Source organism: Lasioglossum baleicum, chromosome 4, assembly GCF_051020765.1.
Source record: "Lasioglossum baleicum chromosome 4, iyLasBale1, whole genome shotgun sequence".
NCBI lineage: Eukaryota > Metazoa > Arthropoda > Insecta > Hymenoptera > Halictidae > Lasioglossum > Lasioglossum baleicum.
In genome coordinates this window covers 9,518,863-9,538,236 of record NC_134932.1, presented here as the reverse complement: position 1 = coordinate 9,538,236, position 19,374 = coordinate 9,518,863, and the positions used below count along the sequence as shown (strand labels likewise).

Here is a 19,374-nt window from a genome sequence, read left to right as displayed (position 1 = left end):
CGCAACTAGGATAGGAGTTAGGTGTGGTCGATGGTGTCAATCAAGGACGGGAGGGTTTCGCAAGAGTTTTGTAGAGATCAGATTTTCGCAGAAAAAATGCCAATTTATTTTATTCTCACGTTCCATCGAGGGTTTACAAGAACAGTTGTTTTATCAGCGAACGAGTTCACAATATATTATCGTACCTTGTTGTATTTCCTAGTCAGCTGGTGTCTCATTTATTCTCTACTTACGCCTTTATTTATCAGTTAAATAATTCTTTTAAAGAGAAGTAATTAAATTAAGAAATTTGCCGTCTACTTAATTAGCGTTGAATGAGTATTTAAATTATACGAGTATTTAAATGAACATTTAAAGTATTACTTTATTCGCTATTCCAATGTAGATATATTAAAGAATCAGTACTAAAGTGAAATAAACCTAGAAAATTCAGCTACGTTTATTGTCGAGTTTGATGGAATTCTGCAATTCGATTCGAATACAAGAGTTATGTTTCCGGACAAAACACGTTCAAACACACGACCGTATCTTACCAACTAACAGATCAAACGTCTTAAACTGTACTAATTACGGGTGAAATAAATACTCGTGGTCTGCTAATACTAGAATCGATTAAATATATTAGATCCTCTCCTCTATATAACAAACTATATGAAATTCGAATGTAAACGGCCAATTCCCATAAGTATCGCCGCGTGATCATTGATACACGATTACATCCGCATTTGTACAAACTAATTTCCAATACAATAGACATACTAATTCATTACTCGATAAAACTTGTGTATAGAAGTACACAGATGTATAAACTTATCCCCTAAAATTCAGCTACATCGAATATTTGGTAACAATCAATCATAATCGACAATAATAATAATAATACTAATAATAAATCATCGTTACGCGATCTCGTCAAAGAAGCAACAAACGCAGAATTAAATAGAAATAACAAACCGGTGAGAGTCAGTACGATAAAAAATACCGCAAAGTAGAATCGAAAGAGAATTCGAAAAACTAAAAGTAATACAATCATTTAAACATAATACAGATTCTTAGCGATCTGACACAGTGATCTACGGTCAGACTCTGCTCGATCAATTAGGATACGATCAGAAGAAGAAACACAGACGTGTGTGTGTGTGAGGCAAGAGACACATGGAAACGGTAGACTGCGGACTTTCGTTGCAAAATAAAAGTTTTCCAAGCCAATCATAAGAAACAAACGTGCAACGTTTCTACAAAACGTTCTTAAAATTTAGACAGTCTCCAACATGATTGTACTATGATATGCTAAAAGATGAGTCATTTCACTTGGCCAATCTGGGTCATCCTCATCTTGATCAATCATCCTTTATGCAAAGGATGCAACTGTTTGTGAAAAAATCTACAGTTTCTGCTGCAGCTAGCCACGTTCAATTCGATTTTAAAAATTTGGTGGATATCAAATTGATATAATACCTCATACAATACTTCAGTGTTTGGTAATCGATTCCATACCAACGTATGCGATAGTGTGAACAGTATTTTGTATAACGGTGCAACATTTTCAGTGGCGCCTCTCAGTTTGCACCACTTGGATGCTAAGGGTTAAGGTCCGCAGTCTACAAATGGGTGAATGGGACTCGCTTTGAACTCGCCAGCCGTTTAGTTCGCTTACCCACTTAGCCATCGGACATCCCTGGGTGGTCTTGCCCTCCTTTCCGGTGTAGATGACCTTTTCGAATCTAATGGCGTTTCCCTTAAGGCCGGTTCTTCGTTCAAGATCGTTCCGTAGGTCGGGCAGGCTCGCGGCCGTCCCGAGATGAGTGTAGTACGAGCCGGGCTCTGGCGGACCTTGTAGTTGAACCTCATTTTACTTAAGAGACCGAGCGTATTGTTTCAACGGATAGGAAGCAACAGAGAAGCGGAAACATTTATGCCACGCATATTTAACGTAGGTAACACTCCCCTCGTCGAAAGGGGAGCTAGCTTTTTTGGGATCACAGCGAGCTAGGTTTTTGTTTATCGTGCATACTTCTCTTTTGGGTGTCACAGTCCGATCGAGGCGCTTTCGAATTTTTCTATTATACTCATCTATATCGATTACGATATATATATGTGTATATATATATATCTCGGTGTACGTCTCGGCCGGCAATTGGTTTGATTAGTGGATTACAGTGGTAGAGCGGGTTAACACGTTCGGTTTTATTCACGGTTTGCTTTTTTTTGCGGATTTTGTTATTTTTTTTTGTACATACGGGTCTCTCTCGGTTACAACCACGGCGTACAAAGAGGCTTTGTTTATTTCTCGGTGTGATAAGCGAACGTTATGGTATATTTTCGTGGTTAGTGTGTTCTCTCAATGTTAGTGTCGTGCTGAATACGCAATAGCAACTCACATTTGTCCGCTGGGAAGCAGTTGCAGTCCGGCACTTCGGTCCTCACATTGTTCTTCAGTTTGTCCAAGTGATCTTGCAGTTTCACGGTCGCGGGGACGGTCCGCGGGCTCTGCGGGCCTGCTTCGGGCTTCTCGTTATTCTCCGGCGAGTCGGCTAGTATCTCGTCCCGGGTTTGCAGACCCTGGCAGCATCCCTCGCGCAGGTGCTCGGGCGTCGGTTGCTCGGTGCCACCGCGACGACAACACCAGGAACCGACGCCCGCTGACACTTTCGCAGGCCCGCCATCGCCTCGAAACTTATAGTCGCTGGCGTCTTGCGACCTTTGATCCGGCTCGGTCTTGATCTCCCTGGCTTGATAACCGTCGCTCTTCAAGGACACGGCTGGCGATGGCGCGCATTCTGAACCAGAACACCCGTAATCGCCTAGGTTCTCCTGCTTGATGGTCGCAGAGGAGTCGCAGTTCGCATCTGTTGTGGCCGATGCTGTCTTTTCCGGTTCACCTTCCGTCCGATCCTCCTCCAAGCTCACCCTCGCCGTCCCCTGGAAGTCGATAGCTCCCGTTGTCTCGGTCTTCTCATTCTCGAAACTCCTTTCGTCCAGCTTCTCCGTCGGACGGTCCTCGAAGTCTTTCGCCTGCTCTTCGGAGGACAACTCCCTCTGGAAGGACTTGTCCTCGTTCGTCTGATTGTCATCGTTCTTATCACCCTCCTTCCACAACTCCCCTCTGTCCGGCTCGTCGACAACACGTTCCACCGGCGGTTTCTCGAGACACGGTTCCTCGAGACTGGTCGTCGTTGTTGTTGTTGTCGTCGTCGTCGTCGTCGTTGCTGTCGTCGTCGCCGTCGCGGTCGTCGTCTTCTTCTCCTCACCGAACTTCATGAAGCTCTCGATGGACGCAATACCATTCTCCGGCAGCGTGTTGCTGTTTGTCAACGCGCTGCCACCCCCTGACCACTCCCATAAGCCACCACCTTCGGGCAAACTATCGACCCGAGGGTGGTGGCTATGCAATAAAAAATTACCGGTCAGAGATTCGTTCGATTGCGCCATGGAGATCATGCCCGCCTGGCTGAGATACTGATCGTTCTGCTTCTCTTGAAGCTTCTCCGCGTTTTCGTCCCGCACCCTATCCTCGGCATGATGATACTCGCCGTTGGCACCGCTGTTGCTATTCACGTGCTGCGACTGCATCTGATGGTGAAGACTATGATGCTGCTGTTCTTGATGGGACATCTGGTGCTGCTGGGACTGTTGCATCTGTTGATGCTGCAGCTGTTGCTGTTGCTGCTGCTGCTGTTGTTGTTGCTGCTGATGTTGTTGTTGTTGCTGCTGCTGCTGCTGCTGCTGCTGTTGTTGTTGTTGTTGTTGTTGCTTGTTCAGTATCATCGACTTCAGCCGGCTGTTTAAATTAACACGATTAGATTGAGCAAATACGTTACTCTCCTGAGCATCTTGGCTGTCCGAGAACCCGTTCGGCTTTGTAGCGTCGGCGGTCTGTTGCTGTTGCCATAACACTCTTTCACCAGAGTTCTGCATGTCCTGCTTGGTCGCCTGCTGGCCCCAGGTCGGTTGGTTCTCCGCCACCGAGCTCGGCGACCAAGACATCTGGCTCTCCATCTTGTTCTCTTGCGGTTGCGGCTGCCACGCGGCAGGTTGATGACCGGGCGTTCTTCTCGGGCTGGGTTGGGAGTCGGGCCACTGTTGCTGAGGCTGTTGGCTGCCTTCGCTCTTTATACTGTTCGGCGACCAATTCGGTTGACTAGTGGGCGTATCCGGCCAGGACATCTGGTTCGACGGCGTCAGCCTGGGACTTTTCTCGATCTTCGTCTGCTGCGACCATTGCTGCTGTTGTTGCTGCTGCTGTTGTTGTTGCTGAGACATCTGCTGACCGGATGGCGTGAGCCTCGGGTTCGACTGACTCGAATTCTGCTGCATCTCCGGGCTGCTCTGCTGCCAGCTATGCTGAGGCTGTTGCTGTCCTGACGGCGTCATCCTAGCGTTCTGATGCTGCTGAGCCTGCTGGTGGTCCGACAGTTTCGGAGAGTGCTGCAACCAGGCCTGGTGTTGCGCTTGTTGTTGACTAGAGGGTGTCAATCTCGGGTTCTGGCCGTCCCGCAGCTTCGGGCTCTGCCGCGACCAATTCCCCTGAGTCTGTTGCTGCTGCTCCGCGTTCTCCGACCACGATTGAGGTGTCTGAGGCTCCTTCACGCTACCGTTCTCCCAGCTCATATGGCTCGCAGGCCTAGGCAGCTCCTGCTGACCCTGCATCTGCATGCTCTGCTGCTGTTGCTGCTCCTGTTGCACCTTCATACTGTTCGCCTGCATACTCTGCTGCTGTTGAGGAGGTTTCTGTTGCTGCTGTTGTTGATGTTGCTGCATCGTTCCGTCCGACCAGCTCATGTTGTTGCTCACGTTGTTCATCTTAGCCCCGGTACTAGTGTCCGACCAAATGTGTCGCTGGCCACCATCCCCCACCGAATGTTGTCGTTGCATATGCTGCGACTGCTGTTGTTGCTGTTGCGGATGCTGAGGCTGTTGCTGCTGTTGCTGCTGCTGTTGTTGAGCCACCTGCTGCTGCCACTGATGGTTCGCCACGTGCTGCTGACCCATTTCCACGTAGCCTGGATATCCGTTAGAGTTGTGTAAACTCTGTGGGCCCGGTTGAAGTGGATACCCAGGCATCTCGTTTCCCGACACATTGCTCGCGGCAATCGTCGCGAATCCCTTCACCTGCGTGTCTGTCTGAGGCTGCTGCGACTGAGACTGCTGCTGCTGCGAGCCTTGCTGTTGTTGCTGGTTTTCCATGTGCACCGAACTGCTGCGACTCGTCGGGGTCGTCGACGGCGGCGGCGCCATCGTCACGTCCTGGAAAGAGCATCATTCCAGGTCTATAACTTAAAATCGGGTTGCAGGGTTGCAGTATCGCCCTGACGAGCTTGGTTACGTTTCTTTATAAGATCGGCCGCGGGCGCAAGGTGTTCCTCATCGACTCTACCAGTCTTTTTCATTTCATTTTTGGAAATAGCCTGACGATATAGCAGTGCCCATAATTGTGAAAGTGGTCGAAGTCATATATTTATTGTTTCGAGATATTTAATGAAAAAGGATATTAAAAGTGGAATGAAATACAATCTTATTTTACGTGGTAGTAGCCTTCGCTGATCTTTTCTGAATTTTATATTCCACCCTTTTTTAAAAATTTTTAGAAGCCATAAATCCATAAAGATCCGCAGTCTACATGGAATGGTGAAATAACAAGTACTATCTAACGGTTCATTCTTGACAGTATCGTAAAAACTACATTGAATTAATTTAGTTTAAAATAATGTGATGTGAAATCAATTTTAACTTATAGACCACTTTCATAATTTTCAGTTTCATAATAAATTTAGCAAAGCAAAGTTCGACCACAAAGGGTTAATTTCTCTAAAAGAAATGGAGACGTGTTGTAATTTGTTAACACGAAGATTCGGTTGAGATTATGACGACTAGGTAGATGGGTTTGTATCGATTGAAACACCGTGCACGCAGCGCAGCATATTTTATGAAGATCGTTTTTCGTTTCCAATTAAAAACGATTCTCGGGAGGCAACCGTACCTGTTGTTGGTAGCCATTCACGTAATCCTGCCTTTCATAACCGACTGATTGGTTCGCTGCGGCAGCGGGATCCATGAATTGACCGTTTAGTGGCCTCTGAGCTGTCGATGGTACCGTTTGCGGGGCTACCGGTGGCAAGGGCGAGGGCTGCCCCGTGATTGTGTATTGTCCTGTCGCTCCGGCACGTTGAAACGCCGACTGATCCGTCGTAATGAAAGTCTGCTGCTGATATGCGACTGTAATCAGAAAATTCCCGTGCTGATTCCACAGAAAACCGACCGAACCTCTCGGCAAACACTCGCGCGGTTTCGATCTCCCGGTCCGAGAAACTCGAAACCATCGAAACACTCGAGAGCTTTGCCGAGAGATCTTACCACGTTCTTAGTACTATTACTATATAAATTGTTGCTAAATATATTTGTTGCGAAAATATCTGTGGTGGTCAGGAAGAACGCCGCATGTCACGTACTTTCTCTCAGTTACTTGAAAGTAACTGGTACATGTTCCCTTATAAAAATGACAAGATTGATTTTATTTAGACTTTGTGCAGCTTCTATTGTAAATTATTTTTGTTATATCAATAATCGTAAAATAAAAAATCTGGAACCGGTCATTTTGACCGGTCGTGGTACGTTTAGTGTTAAGGATTAAGCTTTATACCTCAAAACAGTTTTATACGATAAACCTACACTTTGTAATAGCATTTCTTGATCGAAACGTTTTATAAGAGTTGCATTCTAAAATCGGACATTTCATCTGCAACAACCTAATACAAAGTTCAATTATAGCATAAACCGAAATTTTTTGAAATTCTGACATGCGGCGTTTTTCCTGGCAACCACAGATATTATTCCATGGATTTTGGTGGGTTGAAATTGCTCGCGAAACCGACGCCGACCGAATGGACGGACCCATTGGTCCGGAGATCCAATATGCGTGGCATTCATAACTTCGTTGAAATCGATTCGTTCTTCAATTACCTGGCTGCGGATGGTAAGGCGCCGCGGCGGTGTACTGGGTATGGTACCTCAGCTCTTCGAGCTGATTCGGAGCTGGAATTTGTTGAATGAACTGCTGAGGTGGCCATGGTGCTGCTGACGTTTCAACCGCGACTGCTCCCACGGGAGCGACTCCCTGGTGCCAAACAGTATTCCCGAACCCGGCTGCCGGCCGGAAGCCGGCGCTCGAGTCGCCGTAGAATGGCATCACTCCCGGTGACTGTGGACAAAAAAAATTCCAAAAATTAATCCACCGCGGAAAGGAAAATTTACATTTAGATGACGAGAATTCCCATAGCCTCCCTTCCAAAAATACTCCGCTCCAATCTTCCCGGATTTTTTAATCTCTTATCAGGACACGTCACTGTTTTCTCTGATTCACAATTTCATCCGCGCCACGAACGAATAAAATCTGACATTTATTATTAACTGCAAGTGTGTTAGTTGAATAAGTGAATTCTTGTCTGTAAATAAATTCACAAATGAACTGCTACGAATTAACTTTCACACCTATTGCGTAACTCAATCCCGAAATAAAGCGCTTCAAAAGTATTTCCAATTTATAAAAACCCACTTCATCTCCAACGCGAGGTTGGCTTCCCAAAAATACACCGTTGCCAGTGCTGCAAGCTTCTTAGATTTTTAAATGATTCACGAGTGCAATTTTCAATTTTTCTACGCAAATTTTAAGAAAGTGGAGTCATGTAAACCGTTATTTTCAGCGGTAGTAGTGTTTGTAAATCTGAAATAAATGAAAATCTCGTACTAAATACTGTGAAATTTTAATTCTAGTATTTTTTAAAAATTTCTTGAAGCCATAAATGCATAAAGATCCGCAGTCTATTTATGAGAAAGATCGAATTCTATTATTTTCTTTCAATTAACTTTCTCGGTTTACGCCGAGCTAAAGGTCGCTATTATTTTTTCATTTGTCCATCGAGAGGAACGAATGCTGGGATTATAAATCGTAAATGGATTTCGAAGACGAACGTCGCCATATCGGGGACGTCAAGCTCTCCAATTCCTAATACCGTAAACGAGTGATTTAATTATGTAATTGTCGAACAAATTCGCGCGAAACTAGTTGAGAACCATCATGGACTGTCCGAGATGGTAACAGCCATTCGTCAGCAATAGTTCTCCGACTATGCAGGGTGCAGTGGCTCTCAGCTTCGAACTTGAGGAAAGTTCGCGTTGGTAACGCACACGTTCCCAACCCAATTAAATAAAGGGCTTCTAACCAGACCGTAATAGAGCCATTAATCAAAACGCGAAAGCTCCACGTGTGCCGGGAATGGGAGCTCCCGTTTCCTGCGGGTTCTTCGCGTTTGTTCCCGTGGTCAGAAGTTACATCCGACCGCGGGGGCTATCAATTTCTCTCGGCGAGGAGACTATCGCGTGACGATTCGACGTTTATCACTTCCGTTTTAATTGCCACCAGTCCCCTCGCCCCTCTCTCCCGACTCACCCCCGCCACGATAGAACGCCGAGAATTCCGCGGAGAGTTTGTGAATCGCTGGAATTCATCGGCAGTTTTTCAAGATCGCTGCCGGGATAGCCGGTTATACTCTTTCCCTTCTGCAAATTGGAACTACAGCCACTATGATTCGGCCCCGGGAACGTCGATAACGTTTTCCTGTTGTTCAGCGTGCTATACTGTATCCTCTCTATCGTTCGATGGGTTGAAAAACACTTTCGAAAAAGGAGCTGCGATTTGACAGGTCTCTTTTCGGTCGAGATGGCAGAGAAAATATTTTAGAAGCGAATCGAGCGTCCAATTTCATTTTTTTAAAAAAAGAATCGCTGCTTTTATCAGGTAAGTAATTTTGATTTTTAGGGAATTTGTTGGAGACCGGGAAGTCTCAACGTGTGTGTTAACAAGTCGAGGCAAATGTAGCCTGAAATGTTGCGGTCACCCGTTGCCTGGTTGATGCATTACTCGATTCTAAAATAGTTTTCATCTAAGTATACTGAAATGTGCATATTCGCGTAGCATGAGTGGACACATTAGTAACAAGACGATTCCTACAAAACCTCCGATTTTCAACGAATTTCCTCGTTCAATATAATTCTGCTTTTTATCGTGTTGTATTAATATGTACGATAATAAAAGATCTTTGATCCCATTTCGCTCAAAATATCGCTCGACAAAGCCGAAACTGTTTCTTCGGCGGAACAAGCACGTACAGGAATAGATTTAGAGGAATAGATTAGATAGTTGATTAAACTGTTGAAATGACCGTAGGTACATAAATATGCTGTATGTTCTGTATGAAATGAACGTCCACCGTGCTGTGCACACAGAAATGATATATGACGAAGCGTCACTTCTGCGAATTAATCAAACTTTCGCGCGAGTATCAATTCTAGCAACAAGAGGATCCATTGGAAGGCTTGTACAATGGGTTTCGTTTATTTTCGTTCGTCCCACAGTCGGCGATGGCTGTAAGAAGTCTACGAAAGGTAGCTGCTTTCGCTGCTGCTAAAGCTCCTCGAAAAATTACTATCGCGTCCGGCTTCGATTCCATACAGAACTTGTTTAAAAACACTGTATTGTATTGTATGTTGCAGTAAACATAAAAAAGCAGTAAGACGACTGTACACTTGCTGCCACAGAAGATGTAGACAGACAGTAATTTTAAACAATTTTCTCACCGCGTTATTTGGCTGTCTAATACAATAAACGGGAATACAAAAATCTAGCTCTCCAAAAGCAACAGATTCGACCAAACGATTGTTTTCCAATTTTGAACCGTCCTGTAGAACCCGCCCAGCATTCCACAAACATGACTGCCGTCTCTCCGGGCCGAATGCTTCTCGTGACCGAGAAGAACGTCCGCTAGCTTTGAGCCGTGCTGTACAGTATAAAAATTCTACGACGCAAACCGTAAACGAGAACTCGGTTGAAATATCGAAAGAGTAGCCGACCAGGGCTCGGTAAAGCGGGAGGTAAGGGGTGGGAGAAGTGAAACAATGGGGGTCCGGTGGCGTGTAAAGAAATTTCCGAACTCGACAAAGAGGCGTCTTGTATTTAAACCGTTCGTTGTGCTCTCGGCCTTTGAAAAATCGATAGCCAGGGAGAGTGACGAGGAGGAACGGCGAGGAGAAAGTGAAATAGAATGACAAAGCCTTCGACGGGGAAGAGAGGTGTACGGACGAGCAAACCGATCGTTCGTGCTCGCCGCCTTCGTTTTGCAGCGAGTTTTATAGTCCGGTTGCGAGTTTGCCAATTCTTTCCTTCGTTCCCTTCGCTTCTCCCTTTTTAGCCTCGTCCTTCTCCCTCTTTCTCCCCCAATCTATTTGCGGCCCCTGTTTCTGTCTCTCTTCCACCCTCTCCCACCCCACCCCACCCAACCGCCACGGTTGCTATCTGCTGTCCTTGTTCGACGCGAAGCTTTCCTTTCGATTAACGATCCTCCGTCTCTCTTCGAACGTCCCACTCGAGGCACACACGTAGAGACACGCACACAATAGGCACACACGGATCGAAGCTTGATTCTCTTTCTCTGTCTTACTCTCTTTCTCTCTCCTTTTCTCTCGTTCTCTTTCGCTCACTCCGCCACGATGGAAAGGAGTAGTGATGGCCTCAAGACAGTTTTAATGCTCGACGGGCTGCGTGTGGTCTTCGGAATTGCTGGGACTGTTCGATATTAAATTGCAGACATTTTCGAAAAGTGGAGTTTCTTTTCATCGGCGAATTAAAGAGCAATCTATTATTACTAGACTGCGGACCTTTATGCATCTATGAGGAAATTAGTTGGGTGAAATATGAAACAGTGATAGATTAGAAAAATTCAAGAATACTGTAATGTTGTTTCAACAAAGTCGTTAGGGGATGAAATCAATTTTTATTTTTTCCTGCTTCCCACAATGAATGCGGAATATTTCGATTTTGCATAAAGATCCGCAGTCTAATCCTAAACCTACCGAGCACTAAAAGCGATTCAAATGTTTTAGCTTACAAAAACGACAAAGCTCTATTTATTTAGATTCTGTGCAATTTGTATTACAATTTTCATAATTGTAAGATGAGAAGTATAAAACCGGTCATTTGACCGGCGCGGCAGTAGTAGGTTTAATGTTCGCAGAAAAAGTAGCCAGCAAAACAAACCCCCAAAATTCAGAAAATGAAAATATGATAAATTGGATTCCGAGCCACGAACATTAAACTTTTGCGATATCTGCTGGCTGAGTGGCGCAGTTATTCGAATAAAGGATTCCAGGAGTAATTCCAACGGGAACGCGGCAGCGGCGGAAAAATTATTCAAAATTCGTGCGGAAATTCGGCACCGTGGTGGTCCGATCGAGCTTGACGGAAATTAGGCAGCCGATTGAATAAAATTCCAGCGTGTTCCTCGGTTCCCGTTCGTGTATAATCTCTGCTTCGTGTATTCTGCACAAGCGACGTGTTTATCCGATGTTGCGCGGCGTGCAGCTACGGACCGTTTTGCGGGTTATTACCCTTGTTACGCGGTACAGTTCAATTAACTGAGTTACGATGGTAATCCCATTGACGGTGACCAAGGAAGTGAAATTTCCTCCGTTGATATTCGAGCATGGAGACCACCGTTCTCTCTCTCTCTCACTCTTTCTCTGTCTATCTATCTTCCTCCCTTGCTGCTCGACGTCGAGTTCGAATCGAGCGACCGCAGGGGGTGAGTTCCACCCTTAGACGACGGGAAACACCGTCCGCCGTGTCTCGTCTGCCTCTCAACTTTGCTCCCCAGTCAAATTATCATAGAATTTTCTAACGAGCATGCGGTAGACTTTATTACCCCACCAAAAAGACATTTTTCGAATAATCTAATTTTTTTTGGACGACTTCAGAAGGAAAATTTTATTTCGCCCTTCCATTTGCATGCGGACGACTCGGAATGAAATTTTTGATGCAAATGTTAGCACTGGATTCAACGAATAAATCATATTGAAAATTTTCAGAACAGGGTGGAATATAAAATTTGACAGAGTTTAGTACAATTTTTATTTATTTCAGAGATCTGCTATTTTATTCCACTTTATTCAAGTTCGTCTACAGAAATGGTACGTAAGATTCTGTAGGTGTTTAAAAGAATTTTTTACATCACCCAAAATAAAATTTAAGTCATCTTTATAGACAGTGAATAACGATCATGTGTATTATTCTTTAAATAATTATCTTTCTACGTGTTTGGTTACAAGCTGACATGTGGTTTAAGGACTTCTGGTTCAATCATGATTTACATCGTTCGTTGTTGCTCGCTTGGAATATTTCGTGTAAACGCGGAACATTTCAGACTAGATTTATTTTACCCCGAAACTAATGGAATCGGGAATAGAGAATAACCGATGAATTGATTGTGACGGATGAATACATGGAGGGATTCCAGCGTTTGAATATTGATCTCCGATGATACGAATTCGCGTGAACACATTCACATTCTGTGAGTAATATTATATTTAGCAGTGTACCGGAAGCTTGTTAATGGGCTTTCCCGTGTCTGCGATAGATCAAAGAGGAGCTCGATCATTTCAGTTCAAGCTGGTAATCCTGGAGGAATTGATTATATTACTTGTAATTCGTTAATTAGAATTATAAACAGTGCTTGATCACTGATTTACCAAACACCTGTGAGCAGTGTTAAAATGCGTTGAAAATATTTCAATATTAATTTAGAATAAAATATATATTTTATTAATATTGAACAATCCTGTAAATCTGAACAAAATCCAGTTTGCTCGATAGATGATAGTAAAAATTGTGATTTTCAAGTGAGAAAAGAATTGTTAAACACATAATCTTGTTCCACTTTCCAATTAGGTAGCACATAAATACAAAAAGGCTTGCAAACCCCATGTCGGTTTAAGACGTTCCAAGTTCCAACAAAGTCTACCGAAGTTCCTACTCAGCTTCCTCAGGGACCAGTGTAGCCTTTAGCACACTAAACGATTACCCAACAGTCCTCAGAATCCGTTTCACGAAATCTCAACGCAAAGCTCCTCGGTCCATCAGAATCATAACCCAGTGGACCCTGAGCTCGCCTTAGTGTGTCGAGCAGGTATCTCTAATCTCCATGATCGCCTTTCTTTCCATGGGGGTCTAATCGGTCAAAACAGTGTCCAGCGTGCGCTGTCCAGCGATTTCGCCATAGTGGTGTCCATGAATCATCGCGAGAAGGAAGAACCAGTCGCCGAGGTGGAAAAACGAAGAATAGGAGAAGAAGAAGAAGCAGAAGAAGGAGTCTGAGCGGAAGGGGTCGAGGTCAACGAACGGCTCGAGTTCCTCGGAGACGAGAGGGTAGCATGGAGACCACGAATGAAAGAGAGATAGTGAGAGAGAAAGAGAAAGAACTATCTAGGGAGAAAGAGAGATAGATAGCTGGGATAGATAGAAGTAAAAGGCTCGGGAGGGTTATGTTTGGGTGCTGTCGCGGCGCATCCCGTTTTATCACGCCTGGGGTTTACGTTGCCCTAGGTCACGATGTCAAGAGAACGGAAGGATTTTCCCCCCCTGAGAGAGTCCCGAGAAGAGGGACGAGGATGAGGAGAACCGGCGTTGGTAGACGATAGAAGAGGAAAGGAGGAAAACACGAAGCCGAAGCTGAGGGAGGCGGTTCTCGGTCTCTGCCTCTGAGGGATCGCTGACTCGGTTGGCGAGACGCCCGTTCCTCTCTCCTTCTCGCTCTTGTTCCGTTCTCTCTGCAGCTCTCTCCTCGATGCTATCAACCTCGACCACAAACACCGATTCACGGCCACTTTGGGGGTTCACGCGGAGTCTCTCGACTCTCGACCACCTTTCCTCGCTGTTATCCCGGCACGCTCGACCCACTCTTTTCGACCGAGGCTCCTGTTTCCGGAGTTGCTCCCTCTGTGGACCAGTCCGTTTCAAATCTGCAGGTGCCACTGGCTGTCGCTGGTCCCAAATCTGCGGTTGCCAGGAAAACCGCCGCGTGTCACAATTTCAATAAATTTCAGCTCATGCATTAATTGAGCTCTGTGATATAGGATTTACGTCTTTACCAGAAAAAAAGTCACGAAAATAAATTCGAAAGGCTGAAAAGAATAATGCAATTTAACCGATGTCCTATATTCTATGTCAAAGCATTAGTGATCACAAAACTTTACACATGCGGCGTTCTTCCTGACAACCACAGAAATATCGTCCCCATTGATCCTAAAGCCTTCGACACAACTGATGAGCCCTCAACACTTCATGTACCCAGGCCCTTTGAATACAGTCCCTTTGAAACAGGACTACTATTATTCAATTCGTGTTATATCGTATTTAATAAATTCCTCTTACGTCCACAAGATCCTAGCCAGATAATTTCGAAACCCAATAGCACAGAGATGAACAACCACACAGCGCAATGGTCGATCTCCAGATAGCATCACGAGGATCAGGACATTCCGATTGCGGAAATCGGGAGCGGAGGGCTGCGGGTTGTCCGAGCCGCTTTGAAAATCGAGCCAGAAATTAATTTCAGTGTGCACGCCGCTCTGTCCGCTGTCGGGCTAGGAACAGAGGGGCGGCTGCAAATTTATCGACGAATTAGCCACAGCAATCAGTCCCGCATCGATACGTTTATTTCATTAAGCGTTCCGTGCGCGCGGATGATCGCGCGCCCGAGCAGACCGCGGCTGGTTGAGCGTGCGTACACGCGATCGCGCGAACGAGCGCACCGTAAATTCATTTATCAATGCGACGTGGTGTCGTGCACCCGCCCCCTCGGTGCCCCACAGCCCCCCCGGTACTCGAATTCGCCAAACCCCCTTTCGTTGAAACGGCATGGATCGACTCTTTTCGAACTGGCACGGCGATCGCGACACGTTCCGCGATAAAACCGAATCGTTTTCGGTAAAACAGTTTTTATCGCGCTATTTATGTATACTGCGGGACGGGAATTTGGACGACTCTGAAAACATATTGAGTACAGGGTATAAATTCTGCTCGTCTGCTTTTCATTGAACATTTCTAGACAAGATCATCAATGAAACATTTTTTAGATACAGAACCGCAGAAACGATCGAGTCTGTTTCTTCTACAAACGATTTTACGACCTCGAGAATATAAGTTTGCTAGCTGTGAAACATTTTCCACATTACAATCTCACAATCAGCTAGAAGACTGAAATTACTCATTGATCCTCGCCCAAACTTAGCGACACGAATCGCAACAAGGTTGATTCCATCACTGGACGATTCACAGCAGCTGAATGACTGTTTCCTGAATCATTTTCCCTCGTCGGGAGAATAATTTCCTCGAAACCGATTTTATCACGGTTCCCGGGCGTCTGTTCGGTTCTCCGTTTCGCTCGCGATTCTACACGAGACAGAGGATTTATATACACCGTTCCGGAGCGCTTAAATCGAGGGTGCCAGGGGGAAGAGCGAGAGAGAGAGAGAGAGAGAGAGAGAGAGAGAGACAGAGAGAATCGTTGAGCAGGAGCAAGGGGACCGCAGAAAACGGGTGGCCGCTATCTACATCTCGTCCGGGGCGGCGCGAAGCGGTTTTATTCACGGCTGCTCGCTTTCGGGCGAAAACAATGCGACCCCCGAGCCGATTCCGTGAAAAAAGGAAACCCTCCGGAGCCAGGCGAGAAAAAGGAACGAAGAAAATACCGTCGGAACAAAGCGTCGCGCGATACACCTTTCGCGCTTTTTTCGCTGTACACCGCCGCGCCGGAGAACGGATCCGAGATTAATGCGAAAGAGCTCGCGGAAATTCCCGGCCGATTTATCGGCGACGTGCCGTCGCGTCGGCGGAATTTCGGGAATTCAGATTCAGGTCTGCGATTCCCTTGATTGACCAGATTCGAACGAGTTGGAATTTATACGAAAATTGAGTAGATGAAATTGATGAAGTTGAAAAAGAAATAACATTCAAGGTAGTTTCTATTTCTTGCAATCGATGCAGACAATTTTTATTTTGCATAAAGATCCGCAGTCTTATCATTACACTCCACTGATTTTCCCATAAAACACCGAACGCCGCTGAACAGAATTTCTCGGCACCGTGGTCTTTCGTGAAATCGTAAATTTGGGGCAGCTTTGCGACGACAATGCCGTCGGAATGTTCGTCGAACACGTGTACCCCGCTGGCGCGGCGAATGTATTCGCCATAGGATTTCGCGAGGGGGTGTGCGGGGGATGGGCCGGGCGTTAATCACGCGTTTCGAGCGCGTTAAACGAGGCTATCTGCGCGCGTAAACGCGGTCAGCTCGGCGATACGGTAATTGGCAATATCGCCGCCGATAAAGGAATCAACGTTACGGTGGTTCGGGGGTCTACGGGGGAGGGGAACACAGGGGTGCTGCGAATAGTTGATGGATAGGGAGTCGAGGGGGACACGCCGCGCCATTATGCAGCAAACCGAAACCGCGAAACGCCGCGTGCCCGTCGCTCGTCCGCGAATTGCGTCCGACCGCGAAGCACGTGCGGTTTTCTACCGTCGAGATCGCGCGGACACGCGCCCCCGATTTGCACGGACGTTTCGCGAACCTGTTCCGAACCTGTTTCGAACCGGATCAAGGGGTACCGTCTTGGAATATCAATTGCTACCGCGCTGCTTGCGGTCGCGATTCAGAATCGTATGAAATGTAACCTATTCTCGAGCGTTCGGTACTTAGCACTTTATCTTTATCCTTATATTTGTTTATCTTTATCTTTATTTTAATGACTGAACTGTATTTAAACAGAAGCTCAATAACTTTCTTCTGATAAAAACTTGCATTCATTCTAATTAAACAATCTATTGAGGAATTCTAAAATCCTAAAGCGACTATTGTAAATAGTATGACTATTATAAATAAGTGCTAAAACGTAAAATGGGCTACCGATTACCCCTAAATATTGATTGTCTTGCAGTTATATTCAGTCGTATTTCACAAAGATTGTAAATTATCTATTTAAATCATAATTACACCTTGTAACATTGTAATACCAACTTGTAAAATTGTAATACCACATTGTAAAGTGAAATGGACCCATTTAAGGGCCTAAAGAGCTTCAATAAAAAAAGAGTGCTAAAACGAACTTGGAAAATGGATCCAACATAATTCACTCTAAGATCGGAGACCGCAAGATCCTAATAATTCGACATCCTAAACACTGTTATCATACGTGTGGAATAAATAGCGAACACTGTGTAAAAGCAAGTAGCTCGGAAGAACAGACCGATGAAGCTAAGTTTCACCTAAAAGGTGTTATTGCCTCCGGGATCGTGGTAGAACGTGTACAGCAAGCCTCCCCGGAGCATGTCGGTTTTTCAGCTCCGTGCAACGCGTTTCTCGACGAGTCGTTAGCTACTCTGTTGACCGTGACACGCCGAGGACGGGCCGGTTTGCCGCGATCACGCTCCGATGACTATAATGTCGGCGAACAAGGAACTTGCGGCCGACTCTCTCGTAATATAGGGGTGTAATATTCGCCGCTGCCCTGGGGACCCGGCTGAATTTCGACAGAAATTCGGCAGAGCGAACACACACCTTTAAATTGCCGATTATAAGGTGCTCACAGTCGCCCACCGCTGTCGGAGTCACTCGCGGCTATTTAACACGCTACGCGTAATTGATGGCGCTTGTGAACTCTGCGAGCTGCTGATGCGATTGCGAACTACTACTACACTGGTTATGTTCGCCGGTGGGACTGTTTTGCGTGCTCGAAAATTTCGCACTTTATTCGTTGCTTGCATTCTTCGGTTTTAGTTGCTGCTCGTGTTCATTGATTTCACTCGTTGCTTGTATTCATTTATTTTACTCATCGCTTGCATTCTTTGATCTTAGACGATGCTCGTGTTCATTGATTTTACTCGTTGCTTGTATTCATTTGTTTTACTCATTGGTTGCATTCTTCGATTTTAGACGGTGCTCGTGTTCATTAATTGTGCTCGTTGCTTGTATTTTATTTTACTCATCGCTTGCATTCTTTGATCTTAGACGATGCTCGTGTTCATTGATTTTACTCGTTGCTCTTATTAATTTATTTTACTCGTTGGTTGTATTATTCGATTTTAATTAGTGCTCGTGTTCATTGATTTTACTCGTTGCTTGTATTAATTTGTTTTACTCATTACTTGCATTCTTCGGTCTTACTTGCTGCTCGTGTACATTGATTTTACTCGTTGCTTGTATTCATTTATTTTACTCATTGGTTGCATTCTTCGATTTTAGACGGTGCTCCTGTTCATTGATTGTGCTCGTTGCTTGTATTATTTTATTTTATTCATCGCTTGCATTCTTTGATTTTAGACGGAGCTCATGTTCATTGATTTTACTCGTTGCTCTTATTAATTTATTTTACTCGTCGCTTGCATTCTTCGATTTTAGACGATGCTCGTGTTCATTGATTTTACTCGTTGCTTGTATTCATTTATTTTGCTCATCGATTGTAATCACTGCTTTTATCTATTCGTTGCAAGCAGATGTTTATGAGAATTTGTATTTTTATACACACGTTTGGTACACAGGATAAATCTTAACAGTTGCAGTTCACTCTGCATGGGTGTTTCTCATTTAAACATTTTGGGTTGTCACTGAAAAATTTTCTTGTAAGGTACACACAGCTCTGGCAGGCGTTTCAGCGACGACAGCAACAGGGAAATACAATATTATTATTTTCCATTTTACGATAGTATCAATATTGGTTCGGAGTTTCCAACATAGTTCCCGTACCACAGCGACGTAGGAAGAAATTGGGTTAGGCGATTCGGGCAGAGAACTCTATAGCGTACCATGTATAGCGAGTCTAAACTGGTATGGGTGTGTGTGTTGGTGTTGCGCAATACCGTGATGCAGAAAGCATGCGAAATCGGAAAATTCTCGGGGACAAGCGTGCGAGTTACGCGTGTCCCGAGTCGTTCGGCCGTGGATATTACTTCTTTTACTATAGGCCACGGCGAGGAAAAGTTTAACGAGGCTCCATAGAGAACATAATTGAAAGACATTACTCGCGAACAAGATTCTCGGGAAACGTTGCCACACCGTTGCGAGACATTCTTTGAAAAGCCACCGTCGCGTCGTAAGGGAAGAAAAATCGCTCGAAGAAACTGCTATTGTTCGGGGAACGTTCCAGGGAAACAATAACGTAAGTTTGTACACATGAATGCGTGCCGATAATCATGGTTTTCCTTGTCGACGGGGGGAATGAGTTTCAAACAATGCCCGAGTCGAAAAACTAAATTCGTGAATTATATTCTTGTGACTGAAACAATCAATTTTTAAATGAACGTCTGGCTACACTGAATTATGAAAATTGAAAGTGTTCATCCGGCAGCACTGTAGATATTTAGACATCATTGATCGCGAAGTTAAAAGATACATTCTTCGTACTGTGGCTCTAAGTGATGATCGAATAAATTGTGAATGAAATTCGAGTTATAATTAACGTCCAATTAAGGCATAAACCTCGCCATTAAATAAA

At 45.0% G+C, this 19,374-nt stretch overlaps 1 protein-coding gene across 5 annotated transcripts in view; it reads right to left on the bottom strand.

The window, feature by feature from the left end:
- Positions 1-19,374, bottom strand: part of Tet (tet methylcytosine dioxygenase-like) — a 156,139-nt gene that overhangs the window by 11,054 nt on the left and 125,711 nt on the right. For all 5 annotated transcript variants that reach the window (XM_076422151.1, XM_076422150.1, XM_076422152.1 and 2 more), the window contains 4 exons: positions 6,961-7,198; positions 5,981-6,216; positions 2,382-5,247; positions 1,658-1,833 (listed from right to left, as the gene is read on the bottom strand). In XM_076422151.1, the coding sequence (XP_076278266.1) occupies positions 1,658-1,833; positions 2,382-5,247; positions 5,981-6,216; positions 6,961-7,198 (3,516 nt within the window). The remainder of the gene's footprint in view (positions 1-1,657; positions 1,834-2,381; positions 5,248-5,980; positions 6,217-6,960; positions 7,199-19,374) is intronic.